This window comes from Hylaeus anthracinus, unplaced genomic scaffold, assembly GCF_026225885.1.
Source record: "Hylaeus anthracinus isolate JK02 unplaced genomic scaffold, UHH_iyHylAnth1.0_haploid 2, whole genome shotgun sequence".
Lineage (NCBI taxonomy): Eukaryota > Metazoa > Arthropoda > Insecta > Hymenoptera > Colletidae > Hylaeus > Hylaeus anthracinus.
In genome coordinates, this window is record NW_026534838.1 from 6,175,210 (window position 1) to 6,194,173 (window position 18,964).

An 18,964-nucleotide genomic window follows, 5' to 3' on the forward strand; every position below is an offset into this window, starting at 1 on the left:
GATACAAGGGATGAAATACATGCAGTGTGGCGAAAGAATGCTCTCGAAAATGGCGATGACGCGAAGCAATATTTGTAGAGGAAGTGGAAATACTTTGTTGAATATATTATTATGTTATAAATAGAAAAATGGGAGGGCAGATATTTTGTTTAATCAAAGGGTGGTGTGGATGAAATGCGTCTGTTGTATGTGAAGATTACAAGAAGACTGTGTTTATTGAAGGAATTTGTCTAAATTAAAAGATAGGTTAGATGTTTTTAAATAAATTTTTCATTATATGATTTCATTATATGATTAATGAAACATTTCTTTGAAAACATCGAACCTATTATTTAATTTAGACAAGCTTCTTCAATAGACATAAAGGGTGACTTACGGGACTGACTGTATCTGTGTAATTGTGTAAGTGCACTACAAATGATTTTAATGACCACAAGTTTGCTAATTAATCATTAGTTTTGTTTTTAATCAAGGACAATGAACACCGTATTAGGCGAGCCAGAAAATAACCTCGTTTCTGCGAATGTCAATACTTGTTTATCATTCATCAGCTTATTCTACACCAATTGATTTTTATCGATCAGGTATTGAAAATTTACACACTAGATAGCAAAAGGTTGTTGATAACGAAAACAACTACATAATTCATCAAAAATAATAACTCGTTATAGATTTATTTGTTTATAAATAATAAACAAATTTATAAATAATAAACAAATTTCTTACGGGTGTGGTTTACAAAGTCTTTTTCTCATAATTATAAATACATCACGCCTGCGACGACGTTTGTATTTTATAAAGCGAAACTAGATGCCGGACTGCCGCCAAGTAGATTCAGTCGCTCATGGTCAGACAACCGCAGAGACTCCAGACAGCCACTTGGGATGACCAATCCCTGTAGCAATTCTTTTAGCAAATTTAAAAAGGTAATTGTTCCCGTTGTAGAAACATATTGTTTGTATAATAAAGTAGCATTGTTAAGGTTTCAGAAAAATTAGTAGCAAAGACTGGAATAACTACGTCCCTGAAGCGGATGCTAATCATCTTGGCGAAGGGTGTCTGAAATTGTCGCCCCATCGCGCAATCCCCGAGCTCGACAACCCCAGCGACTCACCCTAACGGCTCGCTTAACCAAACAACCTTGATAAATTATGCAAAAATCAACAACACTACGAAATGCACCTCCCACGCAACCTGGATAGATTGAGGGGTTCAACGGCATGATCCTTCCGTCCGTTGTTGTTGTTTCAAACTTTCTTTTTTTTTACGAACCACCGACCGAATTTTAAACTAGCACAACGTTAAGTATACATCATAATCAACCATGGACTCTCCGCAATTAAAAAAAAAAAAGAAGAAAGCAAAGACCGAGGACACCAGTTTTAAAAAATGTAAACAAGCTTGGTGTACGACCTGTAACCATGCTAACAGTAATAAATCAATTCCGATTAAATAATTCGATTCATATTTTTTACTTCTGTTTCTAACTTCTATTTTTAATTACATTTTCAAATTCTCTGACTTATAATCAAGGAGAAATACGTAACATTTTCCGGCATCAAGGGACGCGTCTGCGGTGGGTAATTTTATTTCCGCCTCCTTTTTATTTTCGATTCAAAATTGACAATGGCCAGAATCGAATGAATCGCCGCGCGGAATGGCGACGCGTTCTTTTTTTTTTTTTAAACGCAACGATCGATTAATGAACGCATAACAATTAGTCGGACGGTAATTCGAGGGAATTTATCACGGCCGATGTAATTTTATCAGAAATTTTCACCGAATGTAGTTTTATTACTGGTAGAACGAACCGTATTAAGCGTTTATGTCGACCGTGCATCGACGCGGACGATGTGTGCGACCCGTGAAATCCGCGAGCCAATAAATGAATATAACCGACGCGTGAGAATAAAATCCGTCGCTAAACTGTGCAACAGGTGTTGGAGGTTATTGACAATCTTTTCATCAGAATGACGGTGTTTGTGCGATATTTCGCCGAATATCGGAGCTTTTAAGCGATAACGATGTCCTTTTCACAGAGGTTACCGTTCGCCCGCATTTTCCGGTTATTACTTTTCAATGAGAAACATTAACTCGCGAATTAATGATCGATCTGGCTTTCTCTTTGCCCAGAGACTCGGCGAGTTTCTCTGAAATAATCATCAACAGAATGCAACTTGAAATTAATCGCCATGGAATTTGGGGCTTTCTTCGAATAATCTCGATAATTTTAATACGTTGATTAGATTGTATGAATTAGGCTACGAAAATTAATTCACTCGTCTACTATTTGTATTCGTCGTTTACTATCCACGTAGTCGCTTTATCTCCTTCTGGTAGCATCCCTCTTTCTCCTACGCCATTGAGGGTTGTTATCAATACCTATGCTCGCGGCATTGTGCGATGGTTTGGTTTCGTGTCGAGAAACAAGGCGAACAACAACAACAACAACAAACAACAACAAACTAGCCGATGCGAAGTCCCTCCCCCGGCCTCCCACGCTCTTGCTTTCCGCGACCTGTTTTCGCCACATTGTCCCCAGGCCCATCATTCGCTATCGCTCCGATTATAACCATGACAGTTCCAATCTTCCGCACCATACGTTCCTTTCTTGAATATGTGTCACTCTCACGCCTAACTTTCTCTAACCTCCAACAGTGTCTGCTCACTCTTTCGTTCGCTGTTTCCGGCTGAAATCGACCATTCGCGTATGGGGGAGAGAGATACCCTCTGAAAGTAGTAAATTCGTTAACGAGAAAAATAAATCGGAAGAGTTTACTGATTTAGAAGAGTTTATCCAATTGACTACGAACGGCGTGTATATCACGTCTTCAAGAAATGGACTCAGAGAGATATTTACATTCGTCGAAAAAATTTTTTTAAAATATCGACTTATAGGTGATGATGAGACGAAACTTTTTTATAATTACAGTTTACTCATAGGACGCTTAGTATCGAAACTAAAAATTGAAAAGTTAAAAGTTTGTTGGAAAAATTGAATTCGTTGAATTTTTTCAACGAATCTTCTAAGTTTTCAATTTTTCTCTTTGAAACTAAACGTCGTCGTCGTATGAGTGAACTGTAAATATAAAAAAGTTTCGTTTTGTCATTCTCTATAAGATGGTATTTTTTTTTAATTCGATTGTTCAACTATTGTCCTTTCTTCTTAAAGAGAACAGCAACAGGATCAGACCAATACGAGATCTCACGAAAAGAGTCTCTTAAGTTTTTAATTTTTCTCTCTGAAACTAAACGTTCTGTGAATGAACTGTAAATACAAAGAAGTTTCGTCTTGTTACACCCTACAAGCTGATATTGTTTTTGAAATTCACACCCCTGCGCATCTCAGAATTTCCAGCAAAAATCGTCCCGCAGTCAAAGAGTTATATAGAATTTACTTGTTTTAGATAAAAGATTTAACATTCTACGAACTTCCTACGGATATTATACTTGAAACAGGAAAATCATGAAAATTTAGACGATTTCGTTACACTGGATTTAAGCACTAAACTTTACACGTTGTTAAATTATAAATGTGACACGTATATTTCTATATGAAAGAACAATTCGCACCGACTTCCGCAGCAGGCGCACAGTTTTAGATACATCATCTATCGTGGTAATTACGAATTGACGATTAGGTGAAAATGTCTGCATATAACGTTGACGAGTCAAATCCTGCGTGATGTATGCATCGGAATAGGTCGTCAGCTTTAGTGTGGTTTTAGGACTAGGCCGAATCGAGCCGATACCTCGAGCAATAACTGTATCAGGGTGTTTCTGGTCTCACCGTGGAGGAAACTTTAATTATAACAGAATCGTGGATGGATATATAAAGTCAGTCCCATGAGCATTCGAAATCTTTACGTTCGTCGAAGGAATTAATTCAAATTATAAATAAATTCGAATAAATTTCCAAATAAGTTTCCAAATAAATTTTTCATTGTGAATATCTGAATGAATAAACTAGATATGTATATATTATAATGAAAAATTTATTTGAAAACATGAAACCTATTATTTAATTTAGACATACTTCTTCGATAGACATAGAGGTGTGGATGCTTATGAGACTGGTTGTACATGTACAAATAGACATCAATGACGATGATTTCCACAACATTGCACACTATCATTTCATTGTCAATATAAGTAAAATACTATTAAATGTACTATAAGCATACCATTGGAATTATACTACTTAGTCAATGCAAAAATATATTGAACTGTATATTAACCAAAAGGCTGAGCACTATCTCTAAAATTCTGTTATTTACATCTTGTTAATTTTCACCAACATTTTCTCGCTTATACTTTTTCATTTATGATTAAATAAAGATCGTACTACCACCAACCATAATTAAATAAAGATCAAGCTTCCATAAATAAATAAAATCAAAATTAAAAGTATCAACTGTGTGTTTCTATAATCTTGCACTTTTTTCTTCGAAAAATTACCTCAAAAGTTCTGATGCGTCTTATACTCGAAATTAATTCGATGGCAGTGAAGACCATCTTATATATGAAGAGAACGACGAACGGGCAATCTAATAATAAAAATGTTATTTTTTCTTTAAATTGCTTAAAAATTAAGATGCATCTCATATCTCCGTCAACGACGCCGATTTCTATAAACGTTGCACCCTATTGTTTCATCGCGAGTACACGAAAAATACGAAAGTGTTGCAAGCCCTGAATCAAGCGACGATAAAAAATTCAAGCATCTCAAAATCGTTCCTGAGCATCGATGCTCCTTGTCGCGTTCGGCCAAAAGCGTATTTACGAAGACTCGGTAAGTGCTCGTTGGTATATCCAAGAAGTGGCGTGCGACAACGAAAGAAAGAGAGAGACCGAGGTATATACGCGGAAGGGCGGAGAGAAAAGAACGACAGACAGCGAGGCAGAAGCGGCTACGTACAAGTAGCGGCTATACGCAGAGGAAGACGCGGCTGACAGAAACGGAGCTATAACTGAGCGACCGAGAGCGGAACACGTAGCGATGTAGGGGAGTAAAGAGGATCGCGAGACGTGTTCTAGGGGAGGGATGGAGACAGAGGGAGGCCGAGCGAGTGCGCCGACTCAGTAGCCGCGTGTTCGGTGCGGCCGTAGGGTTTCGCGGCCAAGCGGTGCCGAGCGTCGCACAGTCGCGACGGCAGCCACCGGCGCGCGGTACCCCTTTTTCTTCAAACTACACTTCTCAATTCCGCACGGTTCAGCGCACGTTTCCTGGCGTCGACGAAACAACGTCGAAGGATTAGGACGTGTGCACGTTGGACAGAACACGAGACCAGGGGTTGATTCGGCTCGGTACTCGCCAGAGAGGGCGCCTCACGTCGTTAACCACCGCCACCGATCAACCACCACCAACCACCACCAACCACCGTCACAAATACCAACCCTCCAACCCTCCCACCAAACAAAAACAAAACAAAAAAAAAAAATACCACGCAGCCACCTTCGAGAGGGATCCACGCCGGTGGGCGAGACACCTGTTCGTCCTTTGCTAAACCACCCCGACGATACCGAAACCGCGCGCACGTGTCCCGAGCGGAGAGGTTCCGGTCCACGTGACACACCGAGAGAAATCGGCGATCGTCGCTCTTTTCACGGGAGCAGACACGTGGCGCGTACGCGGCCGCACGCGGAGGTGTCCAACGAACAGAGAGAAGCGGAGGGAGAGACGGATAGATAGATAGACGACGGAGGATAGATAATAGATAGGCGGAAAACAAGGGAGAGAGACGGTGCGAAGCGGGAGAGGAGAGAAATCGCGTGGAGAAAGAGACGAACAAAAGGGGGGAGAGAAGTACACAGACTCGGGGGTGCGGAAGGAGGGGGGAGGCGGAGAAAGGTAGAGAGGTGGCAGAGAGACAGAGACCGAGAGGGGGTGGGAGGGTGAGGACGATAGACAGGGAGGAAAGGTACCGATCACGAGGACGAAAACCGTGGAGGATAGAGGAGACGCGAGAGAAAAAGGGTCGTGTGTCTTCGTTTCGTTTCTTCGAACAATACTCTCACCAAGAGAAGGACGGAGGAACAGGCGACAGCCACGAACGAGACGACGAGGAGGAAGCGGGACATGCTGGAACCACGCTGGAGACCCGTCCAGGTAGAGACTTACCCCATCACGACACTTAGTCCCGTTCTTCGCTGCACTGTCATCGCGACATACCTACCCTTCGATGCCTAAATTCACCGCTTTACCTGCCTGACCCGTCTCTCGAGATCTCGATGCGATTCGCTCGCATCTCCCGCCATCACGCACGTACTCTCTCCACCTACCTCCGTCTCTCTCCGTTCAAAGTCTCTCTCTTTGTCTCATCACTCTCCGCCGCTTGCTTCATTCAACCGTTCTTTGCATTGCTCTTACTCAATGATGATCGCCACGTGCCATCGGCGAGTCCCTTACCACCGCTCGTTACTCCACCGGCTGTTGTCCCGTTGTTTTTTCACCCCCGCCCTCATTTACCCCTTCCTGCCCCTCTCCCTACTCCCCCCCCCCGCCTTTTCTTTTCGCTCTCCAATCATTCGCATCTATCGCTTTTCGTGTCGCCGCGGTGTGCGTGCCGCTTTTGTGCCGTCGCTTTTCCTCTTTGTTACGCGGCCTCGTAACGTTGCGTTTTGTCACCGGGGATTCACCGTTCCCCGTAAACATAGGATTAAGCGTAGAAATACTCCAGGTGAAATATATGTACGTATATATGTATCGGGTACTCAAGATTTGGAATCGAGAATTGTTGAACAACCATTCGGGTAGTGTGACATTCCATCGGGAATAGAATCGATACTCGGTACTCGATTTTCAATTAACGGAATTAGGTCGTCTGCGAAAATAGAAAGAGTTTAAAATAGTATCGTTAAGTTTGTGGCGGCGTAAACGGGTGATTTTCGAATGGGTTTGTTGGAAAGAGGAGGGTGTATGGGATTGTTGGGGTTTTTAATGAATTTCGTTTCCTGGGGATGGACCGAGTCTCGTTGTAATGCAGACAAATGCTCGGTGCTTCGAGGTACGTCTGATTGATCTTACGTTGAACGGACCCGAGTGATATTCGTGGAAATGACACTTTAACGATCCTGACAAGACAAATAGGCGCGCCGGACAAGCGGAATGGTTGGCCGAATAAATCTCGCTACACGGTTCCAAGATTAACTACGTTCGAGTAACTAAATGCGTACCTGACTTAGTACAGAAATCTTTCCGGCAAAACGCATTTTTCCTAAAAATAACCTTGGCAGGGACCGGCTGCCTTGACGTTGCCTGGAGTTTCGAATTATATAATACCGCGCCGTGAATCACTCTGTTATTGGCCGGCACGACAACTTCGTTCGTGTAAACAGTAATGTCATCTGCTTAGCCTAAACTTGGCCGGGGCGAAGTGCAAGCGACAAGTCGCTCGTTTTTATTTTGGAAAAACTATAACGACATTAGCGGAGGTTGTTCTGTCATGAAAGCTTGACAGCGGTGATTGTTTTATGCACGCGTAAAGAAATGAAGAACGGTTGTCGCGTTATGATGGGGCGTTTAGAAATATTCCTTTGACCCATTTCACTGGTTAAAAATGTTTGTCATGTTGGTCAGTTTGATGTACTTTGCAGTTGTTTCCGAAATTACATGAATTATTGACGAATTGTTGATGAATTGTTGACGACAGTTTTGGTGAGGATGTACACTCTGTGGTGTCGTATGTATAGTGAGTGATCAAATTATTATGAATGTGACGAAAATGACATATTTTATCCTTCGTGTATTTTATATTTTATGTGTTTTACTCAATATATTTTTTCTTTTGTTTTTCTCCTGTATTTATGGAAAATAGTGATTTGCTTCGCTTTGCATTCGAAGATACAGTATAGTGGGTGATCAAATTATATATTGTAAACTTTTGTGAACTTTGAATTTATCCTCACTCTTATTTTTATAAATATCGAGTTTCATGTTTTCGCAACAGTGATTCCTTAGTGTATTATTCGAAATGTGAAAGTTTTAAAATGGTGGTCATATGTTGTTAACAATATTTCAATATATTTTGTAAGCATAAGTGTGCTTTTCCATTCTTGACCGAATTTAGAATATACTTATTTATTTATTCTAAGAGTGTTCTCTTCATCTCCCTCAGGCGTGCCGTACCCACGAAAATGCAGTCAATCATAGTTACTGAGGATAAACACTTCAAATAAGTGGCAAGTTTGAAGCGTTCGTGATAATTTGGTCAGCCACTATACAAGAAATAGGGTAGTTTTAATGTTAAATGCCCCTTGGACTCAAATCTCAATTATTGTACACGTTATACAAATTATATCAGCAATGCAATCTGTTCAATTTAAACCGAATATACACGTTTATTAAAATAGTACGAGATATAGAAATTGTGCAAAAGATAGGTGAGCAAGTTCTTGGTATAAAGGAAGACATTCAAATGATCAATTACCCAAATATCTCAAGCTTTAAGAACTCTACGCTTTATACAAATTACTCTAGTAATTACCCTTTCAGACCTGGCGTCCACAATTGAGGACACAAAATTTAAAAATTATGACCAGCTTTCCTCGGAAACTACCCCATTAGAATTTTATTTTACTTCTTCCAACACTAATTTCAGTCTAAGTTAACCCTAAAGATAAAATTACAAACGAGGAAAGAAAAATTCAGGTCTGAAAGCGTCAAGACCATGCACAGATCAGAGTTTCCAAGAACGTATCCCTGACCCGCGGTTTCCCTGCCGCGAACGCGTTAACCGGCATCATCCCCCCGGGTTCGATGGAAGCATCCGTCGAAACAGCCCCGACGTCGTGTATTCGTTCGGTAATGGCAGTTACGCTTCAATCGAGAAACGGTCCGCGTTACCTGGGTACAGAGGTGATTTTTCTCAGGAGGATATAGTCGATGGGAGTAGACGAAGCCACGGGGAGGGATGATGGTGTGCGGGTGGCGTAGCTATGAGACTGCACAAGTCCCGGGGTGTAGTAGGTGGAACGACGCAGAGACGGAGGCGGTCCTACCCTACTTGGGGGCGTTAAAGAAGTAGGTGGGGTTGGCCACCCCCGCGCGTCAACCCTTGCACCCGCGTCTCCGAAACCCCCCGCTGGATCTCCCGGTTCCCTTCGATCCCATATTCGCCAATCGACTAACCCACTCCGGCGCTCCTCTCTCCTTTTTCCATCTTCCGGGCGCCTCTCCAAGGTTGTCAGCCGCTCCTCCGCAGCCATCTGCTTCTGGTCCCACTTTCGTTTCGTTCGTTGGTCCAGATTTCGTCAAAATTCGAAGGGTTTCCTCCTCGGCGAGGAAAACAGGTTGCCGTCCGAGTCGAGTCGCGCGTAGTGCTCCAAGACTCGTGTTTCGACGTTCTCGAATTTTTCTTCGATCGCGTCCTCATCGACGTGTTATTTCGCAGTGTCCAGTGCGCGACGTCGACGCACGATCGAACGGGGCATTACCTGGCTACGAATCGAGCCACCGTGTCACGCCTTCCACGTTCGAACCGTTCGAGAATCGGTTGGCAGGGTGTTGCTTGTCAATCGCGGTGTATATTTCGCGTCATCCCCGCCACGCGGTGTGCTCGCCCATCTTCTCACCTCTTCTGGCACTTCAGGCTTACGCCGGTGTCCACAGACGGGTTGAGAAGGAGGGAGTGAGGCGGGAGGGGAACCGGGGCGGGTGTGTATGCAGCCGCATAGGACGAAGATACATACGGTACAGTGTACCAACACAGTTGTGCCACTATAACCCCCGTTTTCGCGCTTGCTTGGCACGGCACAGCATCCCTCTTCGGCTACTTCCGGCCAGACTAGGCTCCGCCCACTTTTATATTAATCACGTCTTGGTTCGCTCCTGGCTTCTGTTCTCCATCTTTCTTCCCCGGTGAGCGATTTTCCGCCGTGGACGCCTGGGAACCACACCTTTGCCCGTTGGCTTATTCATGCTCCCAGGTTCGCGACAAGAGTCTTCCCCAGATATATTGTACGGTTTTTACTCTCTCGCCTCGCCGCCGCGATTGCGACACGTTCCTTTGGGCGGCTACCGCGGACGGAATTGGTAATTCTGGTTTCGGTGGTGTGTCGAATTGCACCCTGCGACCTGGGTGACGTCTTTCTGGATGAATAATCGTTATTTAGGAATTTTTGTTTTGGAGTCTGTAATATGAGAGACGATTGCAATGTTTTTTATATTAGTAACATTGTTCGGAAATCTTTTTGTACCAGCCTCATTGAATTCTTTCCTGTTGCATACTGACTCTGATAATATTATAAAATATATAATGGAACATCTGGTAATAATTAAAAAATCAATTTTGTTTCACGTCGAGATCAAAATAACGGCAATATTTAATGCACATTTACTTGTGCACTTTTATTTCGATCTTCGACCATCTTAGCATCTTTCTGTATTTCGCAATATTGTCACACGTAATGGTGAAATATGCTGTATTGAGCAGTACCATGCGCAGATTGCTGGAATATTTTGTGTTATACAGTGCAGTGACATGATGAATAACGTCTTTGCTGAGAATTATCTGACATTTCTCTGATATTTATGAAAATTTCCACCGGTAAGATCTAATTACGCGATCTAGCACTGTTATTTGTATTCATCACGCGTTCCTTTATGAACGATATAAATTTGCATAAATATCTAGCGATAATCGAACGCCACCACGTGAACGAAATAGATTTGACTTGGTTCCGCGAGTACATATTGAATTGGTCCCATCAGTAGCCAAGGGGTTAATTACGTCGTCCATCTTTCCGACGCGGATCGATACCCGGCTCGATGATGTCCACGCTTCCGAATTCCAACGGGTTCTTCTGGATTTTGCACGGTGTACATCTCCCTCCCTCGTAGTTTATAACGCGTCGCTTTTTCCCTGGCACCCCCCTGAAGGGGAGCAGTAACGCGATATTTCACGAATCGTCGTGTCCTCGACGGTTCGAGAGGAGTCGGAAAAAAAGAAGGAAAGAATATGAAAGGAAAAGAAGAAAAGAGCGATTCGCGTTTGGTTGTGTGGGTGATCGTCGACGTTCGTGCGTACTGAGCACGGTTCGCCAGGGGAGGTAATGAATAATAACCAGTTATTATTACCAGGTCGAGCAATAAACACGCAGCTCACAAATACACCACCCCCTCGCCGCAATAAGGGTTGTCACGCATAGGCACGACATTTGTTTTCAGCGCGTCGAGTGTGCACGTTACGAGCACCACCTTTCTACAGATATTGGCTCCATTGTTACACGTTGTGTATCGTGACTGCTCCTCCGCCGCTTTCGCGAGCCACCCGATCCTCGTGCCGCCTATCATCCGTCACAGCCACTTCAACGCCACTCCGCATTGTCCTCGTCGATTCTTCAATTCGTCGCCGACTCTCCATTTCCTTTTATTTTTCCTTTTTTATTATTTTTCAAGCGGTAATGTACGTGTTGTTGTTCCACCCGCTCGTCAACCTGCGAGGAATGTAGGCTTCGGGGCGTCATTTGGGCTGTATGCGACGCTAGTTTCTAGAAGAAATTTGTTAGAATTCCTCTTTGAACATTTAACATGTCTAAAATGTTGATATTTGGAGGATTATTGAGAATGTTGGTATATTGAGGATTTTTTAGCATTCTCAGTCGATTCTATCCGTCGAAGAAATTTTTACAAATCGAACGGTTGGTTTGAATGTTATATTTATGGTGACAATTTATTTGAAAACATCGAATCTGTCATATAACGAAGACAGTTTTTATCGATAGGCACAGGTGGTACGAATATTTATGGGAGAGACTGTATGAATGGGATACGAAAAATTAAATATTATAAAATCACATGTGAATGAGAAATTTTTAATTGGGTTAGTTGGAATAAAATTTTACGATTATGAAATAGATATGATCCTCAAGAGATTTCGTATAATGTACAATGTTTTTAATTATACTTTAAGCACTTATACTTGAAACCTTGAGGAATTTGAATAGAAATAAGTGAGTGACATTTAAATCTAAATGCTTTATTATTTTTGTTCCTCGGTTCCATCAGAGATGAATGACTTGTGCGCACCGTCGGCAAGAGCGTCTTTGTCGTGTCGTTAAACAATCACGATTCTATTCTAAAAATTTACAAGGGAATAGGCGAAATCCTATACATACGAAACTTTGTGTATACATACATATATTTAGGTTATGTATTCAGATCCACATTTATGAAGACTAATAAGATTTAGAATAAAACGTACATACAATAAAATAACAATGAAATATTTCTGCTTCAACTACAGTTATAAATGATTGATTATAAAGTTAAGGAATGCATTTCTGCACTCAATGCAATCTCATAATTGCAGAAATGTATAAATAGTACAGCAATATTCGTCTAGTAGTTGCAGTCTTAGCAGGCGATGTCTAGCTAGTCTGGCTCGCATCAGTGGAAACAGACGATCATCGCCAGACCATGCCGCATCGGTTACGGTGTATCCCGTTGATTGATTATAAAGTCAATCAACCCATTTCTACACCCAATGCAATGTCATAATTGCAACCTTCATGAGCCACTCGAAGACATACCATAATCTTAACTCAAAGTTTTACTCGATAAATAATTCTTAGAGTGGAACGGGTTTCAAAACCGAGGATTTCTGATGATCGATCGAGCGGTCCGAATTTCTAGAGGTCGGTTCATTTTGTCGCGATAATACGCATTCCATGTCATTCCGTCGGCGCGTGTACGGCAATGCATCATCGCCCCCGCGACGGGTATTTGTCAATAGAAACAGGCATCGACGCCGCAACTGCGGCAAGTATACGTCAATATACATAACGACCGCCTGTTGACTTGTTACGTTGTCGAGTACCGCCGATGATTCGATGATTTGCCGATCCATGACTGCTCCGTGTCAAATATGCACCACGGTTGTTCTCGTAGACGCGTTAACACGAGAACGCCGACCAGCCCCGTTCATTTGCGATCGGCGCACTAACGCGCGTCGTTACATTAAATTATCATCCTGCGATTGTGATGTACCGACGGTTTGCACGGCGACTCGTTATAACAAGATCATGGCGTCGCCTCGACGACAATTTCCCAGATACATGCGCACCATGAATAATTCGACGGCGTGCGGCTATCAATCGGAAAACGAACCATTTCGACGCGAAACTGGGAATTTGGGTCGATGGTTCGCGCTGCGAGAAATCGGATGCGAGATAAAACCGTACTGGGCCTCGTGGTGTTCAAGAAAGTCTACCCAGAGATATTTTTTGGAGTGTAAAGAGAATTTATGATAGAAAGAAGGATAATTCTTGGTGATTATGGAAATTTGTGAGCGAATATAAGAAATATATCCAAATGGAAGCAAGTTTAGTAGTCAGAGTACAAGAATAAGTAATGAGGGGTGTGTTATTTTGAGGGAAATTGAGGAATTTAGGTCGAACGGTGAAGTTTTAAGGAAGCTGTTGCAACGAGGCCAGTTGGTACTACCTAGATTCTAAAAAAAATTTTAAGAATTTTGATTAGACTTCGAATAAAAATCAAAATTTAATTCTTGGTGATTATTGTAACATATAGTTAGTACTACGTGGATTTTTAAAAAAATCCTAAAAATTTTGTTTAGACTTCGAATAAAAATAAAAATATAATTCTTGGTGATTATTGTGATATTACTAGTTGTTAATTGTGATAGTCGGTACCACGTCCCAACTAGGAATTTTTGTTCGACTCCGAATAAAAACATAATTGTCGACGACTAGTGTAATAATATATACCTTAAATAACAGCATTTGGACTTCTATCAAGGTGTCTGTAAATGCTATAGAAATAAAAAAAACATTCTCCTAAAAATCAAGGACAATTACCTCGACTCCCCATTGGCATCTTGCCTCTGCACAGTAAAAATCCAGCATTTTCCGTGGCGCAATTCTATAAAAATGCAGTTTCTTTTCGTGAAAAGAGCTTTCCTCATCGACGCGATGGCGCTGGGCGGACGAAAGTCGCGGAATCCCGTCGTCACAAAGGACGTTTCACGTTCCCTGTGGGACACCGAGGAACGATTCGTTGGGGGAGGGTCGGGGGGGGGGGTTGAGCTTGAAAAAAAGCCGATCATTATCCACTCGTTCTGCATTGGTCGCGTTACCCGATGCAACCTCGTTTGCAGGGCTCTCCTCCACTATAATAGAGATTCTGCACGATGCTGGACATTGAGAGCGACCGCCGTATTAAAACCGTTCATGTTTGAGCTCGTGATCCCATCGCGTATCAATTATTACGCAGATTTGTACACAAAGGGGGGGACGGCCAGATGCGCCGCACAGATATAAACCGTAATAATCGTCTGCATCTACTGTCTTGTAATTTGAATCATGCTCTCTCGGCTGCATGACGGTCTCGGGTTGGTAAACTGAAAACGAATACACTCCCGATGGGCGTTTGAATTTTTTAATCGCTTCACTTGCCACCGCGTCGAGTCGAATAACATTGTCGGTGGATAAATAGCCGCGGTTATTGCCACTGATTAATATGATAATGGGTGGAATGAGAGGAGGAATGTTAAGTACATTTTATACAACTGTGAAATTTTTATATCGGATCTTGCCGTTATATAAAAATGCGAACATGTTCATGATGTCTATTTATAGTGGTAGATTATTTTTTCGTTTGTAATGAACATAATAGAAATTGATTGAATACGCTGATTTTCTCCATTACCTTTCATATGAATGAAATGTCTGATTCTCTCTAGTAAAAATTGCAATTTGTTCGACATAAATAAAGTAAAATTTTGCCTGTCTTTGTCTAACAGTATGGAAATATTAGACAAAGTCTTAGAAAAAATTAGTCGCATCTTAGCAGGCGATGAGTGGTCAGTCTGGCTCGCATCAGTGGAAACAGACGACCATCGCCAGACCATTTCACATTAAACATCACGTGCCTCATTCTGAATTCGTTCACATTAAAAATACTTCATTTACAATTTAATATCAAACTATTCCACAAATAATCATCGTAAATAAGTTTTTATACTTTAATTCTATATGTTATTCATAATATAAATAAATCGTTCATCTCTGTTTAGCAAATCAGAAATATTCGACACAAATAAAATTAAACGAGTAGAGTAATTCTTTTTCCTCGTTTAATACTTGTCAAATAGTACAGAAGTATTCATCTAGTAGTCGCAGTTTTAGCAGGCGATGGCTGGTTAGTCTGGCTCGCATCAGTGGAAACAGACGACCATCGCCAGACCATTTCACATTAAACATCACGTGCCTCATTCTGAATTCGTTCACATTAAAAATACTTAATTTACAATTTAATATCAAACTATTCCATCAAATAAACATCGTTAATAAATTGTTCTACTTTAATTTCATCTGTTATTCATAATATAAATAAATTGTCCATATTTCGAAACAAAATACATAAAATAAAAGTGCAGTACAAACAAAAGTACAAATAGTACAGAAATATTCGTCTAGTAGTCGCAGTCTTAGCAGGCGATGTCCGGCCAGTCTGGCTCGCGTCAGTGAAAAGTGACTATCATCGCCAGACCATGCCGCATTGGTTACGGTGTATCCCGTTGCAACGTCAGCGACATAATAGAGCGACCTCGCGATCCGTAGCGAACTGCGAGCGACGGCGCATCAAAATGTAGATCGGTCTTGTTTGAATTCGCGGTTCTATCATGAATCAATTACCGCGCAGATACGCGTACACAACGCTGGAACGCGACGAAAGCCCGCGCGCGGGAAGGATGAGGGGACATAAAGAGGGATTCGCAAACAGCTGCGGGTGTCGAGCGGTATTCGCCTGCGTTTTCGATGACACGCGTGACTAGTCCTACATCCTGCAATTCGGTTCTTAATCTCCGTTAGAAAAATGGTTTAGAAAAATATGAATAAGACTTCTACTTTATTCATAAATTCGGAAAGGTCATTGTTTCTCATTAGTCATCAGTTCTCTATGCTTCAGACTCTATGTCTATTGAAGAAAGTCTAAATACAATAATTGGTTTGATGTATCAAAATAAATTTTTCATTAGAAAAATATACATGTGTAATGTTCATTCATGTACATATTTCTCATGAAACATTTATTTGGGAACGTCAAACCTCGTATTTAATTGAGACGAATATTTATGGGATTGACTGTATTTATCTGCACTTCTGTAAAGAGGGACTCTAGACTTTCTTTTCTTTCATCTCGAACGTTCGTTTACGTCAGTTAGGTTTGGTCGATTTTTTACGAGATTAAATAAATATTAGATAGTAGAACGCTCGTCGGTAAATTAAGATTCGAACATTTTTTAGATGTATAATTTATTTCGAAGACATCGAATGATTTATAATTTATTTCGAGACCATTGATCTTTACCGCTTTCCTCCCAATGCCTGTCTTCCTGGTAGCCTATAGATTTGTCAAGTGTAATGGTTACGTAACACGTCCAACCCGTGTCTAATTCGAACCAGTCAAAGCTAACGAAGAGTTGTATTCGCGTGGAAGTGTATTTATAACGACAGACTAATTATGACCGGGTCGAGTTAACTCTTTCTTCGATGAATCGTTAGCCCTTTGACGTTACTGTGGACCGTTACGAATTATGACCATTCGAATTATTCGCGAAACGCATTAGACGACCGATTCTCGGTATCAGTGGCTCGTGGCTGCGACGACGAGAGGAAAAATATGAATGTTTTTCAACATTGCAAACGGAAAACCGCGAGACACGTGTATTTATGAAGAACGCAACCGTGTCACCGAGCCAGACGGCGGACGATATCATTTCCAAGTTTGCTGATAAGGGTACGTCCATCACAGAAATAAATAATCAGAAGTGATTTGGACAAATTACTGCAACCGAAACTGCTTTTATCTGTCTCGATAATAATTGGTCCCTCGGGGTAATCAAAGTTGTATCATCGTATGCTTGAAATTTTAGCGGAATTATGAATAACGAATAGAAATATCCGATAATAATTTATTTACACGAGCTTTATATTCTAAGGTTCAATTATCGAATGTAAATTTCATATTGGAATAAATTTCCCAGTTTCGGTGTGGTTTAATAAATGTACGCTAAAGAACAACAAGTTCTATTTGATACTAACTCGATTAGACCGCGCTGTTGTTTACAACTGGGTCGAAACAATAAAGAACTACTTCGCGCCAGTTCCGTTCTGGATTTGTTTGGAGACGTCTTATCAATCTCCGCTTTCTAGAAATACGAGAGACACTCGCGCCGATATTGCTATCTGTTACGAATTCAATTTGCAATAAACGTCCCAGAGTAACACGAGTTTGTGCGTTGTACAACTAATTGTGGAAATTCTCATTTTCTTTAACTGTTGTCATCACCCTCGATTTATCCTGTTTCGCAATTTCAATAGTAACTTAAAACTGAAGGCATGGCTCATTGGTTAATTCAGAAAGCAACAGAATTCTAAAATACATCTTTGTTCTTGCAATATGTTATTTCACAATGAACAACTAAAATAATTCTCCTTTCATAATTACCATATTAATCTAAAAATACAAAGAATAACTAAAATAATTCAATCGCCCAGTCGAATACAATTATTTCTTATTTAGCTCCATACATTAACCACACACCACAAGGAAAATTTCCATAAAACACAGCAACCGCGTCGGAGAGGAGTCTAGCGTATCTAAATATTTATAATCGTCCGTTAACAGCAGATAGTACCGCGAAGCTCCTTCCTCGCGGTCGCATCGGCGATGCCGCATCGTTGCATTTAATCGAAGAAACATAATTCCCTTCGCGATACCCACGCAGTTCACTTTAAATTCCTCGCAGCCGGAGCTGTCTTATCAGTTTGGCGACACCGTCTGCCTGTTGTTGAAAGAGATTGAAGAAGCCTGGCGAACACGGTGGTTCGATGCGCGTTCCCGTTTGCCAACGATTCCGAATCAGTTTCATGCCATTGATCGCCAAACGTCATCTGCCTGCTGCGTCTGGATCGCTTGGCCCGCGAGTGACTTGTTTATTCTCGTACGGGCGATAATTCGATTAGAAATTCGGGTATCGAGCGCGCTATATCCGTGAACTGGAGCCGCGTGCGAAGAAAGTGACACTCGGGAAACGCGCGCCACGAACGCGTGCAAAATTCGATCGTCTCGTATAAGGGAAGACTTCCGCAAAACTGGATTCGCCTGGGCTTCTTATGTGCTACGTTTTGGTGTTCGCGAGCTCGATCGTGCAAAAGCTACAAATGTGTTTCTTCATCGGCTGGCGCGAGGGCGGCATAAAAATACCTAATTTGTGAACCGAAACAACTGGCAAGGTTAGTTCACCTACAGATGTCCATCGCGCTTGCATCATTTCGCGATTTCGTCGACGATCTATGGTCTAGATCTATGGTAAAGATCTCGTTAGCAAAGGTACACGTGCAAGGAGCGATCGAAACGCGGATCGTCGCGATGAAAAAATAATTTCCAGTATAATTGCTGGCGAGAGGTGCTCGTTATTCTACTTTCCGCAACACCTTCTTATCTGGGCTTGCTGTGTTGTTTGCACGATATTGTTTTACTGGAGATAAGTAGCCCCATATGCTCATTATACAACCGTGCGTTTGTTTACCTCTGCTTCGTTTCCCTTGATTTCACAATCGTCGCGATACATTTAGCAATCGTGGCTCGATCCTTGAGTGGTCAGAAGTTATTTGGAATTGATCCTGAGATGTAGTAATTAATTCTGTGCCTTTTCTGTATTTGTATATTATTAATTTTCTTTGAGTAGATTTTTTTTTACGTTAGAGTACCAACCTCCCGAGTACCCAACCTAATCTCCGTTACAGTGGATGCATAACCTTAGTCTGAATCTGATGGACATTGCAATATACATGTACATAATTATGTAATGTTATGTATTCTAAATAATCTCCATTACAGTGGATACATAACCTTAGTCTGAATCTGATGGACATTGCAATATATCTACATATTCGACAATTTAAATAAGTCAGTAAATATATGCTTTGTATTTCG

At 41.5% G+C, this 18,964-nt stretch overlaps 1 protein-coding gene across 1 annotated transcript in view; it reads left to right on the forward strand.

Annotated features, from left to right (window-relative positions):
• Window positions 1-4,500: 4,500 nt before the first annotated feature.
• LOC128892998 (forkhead box protein P2-like) overlaps window positions 4,501-18,964 on the forward strand; it is a 371,825-nt gene continuing 357,361 nt past the window's right edge. Inside the window, exon 1 of the mRNA XM_054153696.1 lies at window positions 4,501-6,109. Within this exon, the coding sequence (XP_054009671.1) occupies window positions 6,080-6,109 (30 nt within the window). The 5' untranslated portion in view covers window positions 4,501-6,079. The remainder of the gene's footprint in view (window positions 6,110-18,964) is intronic.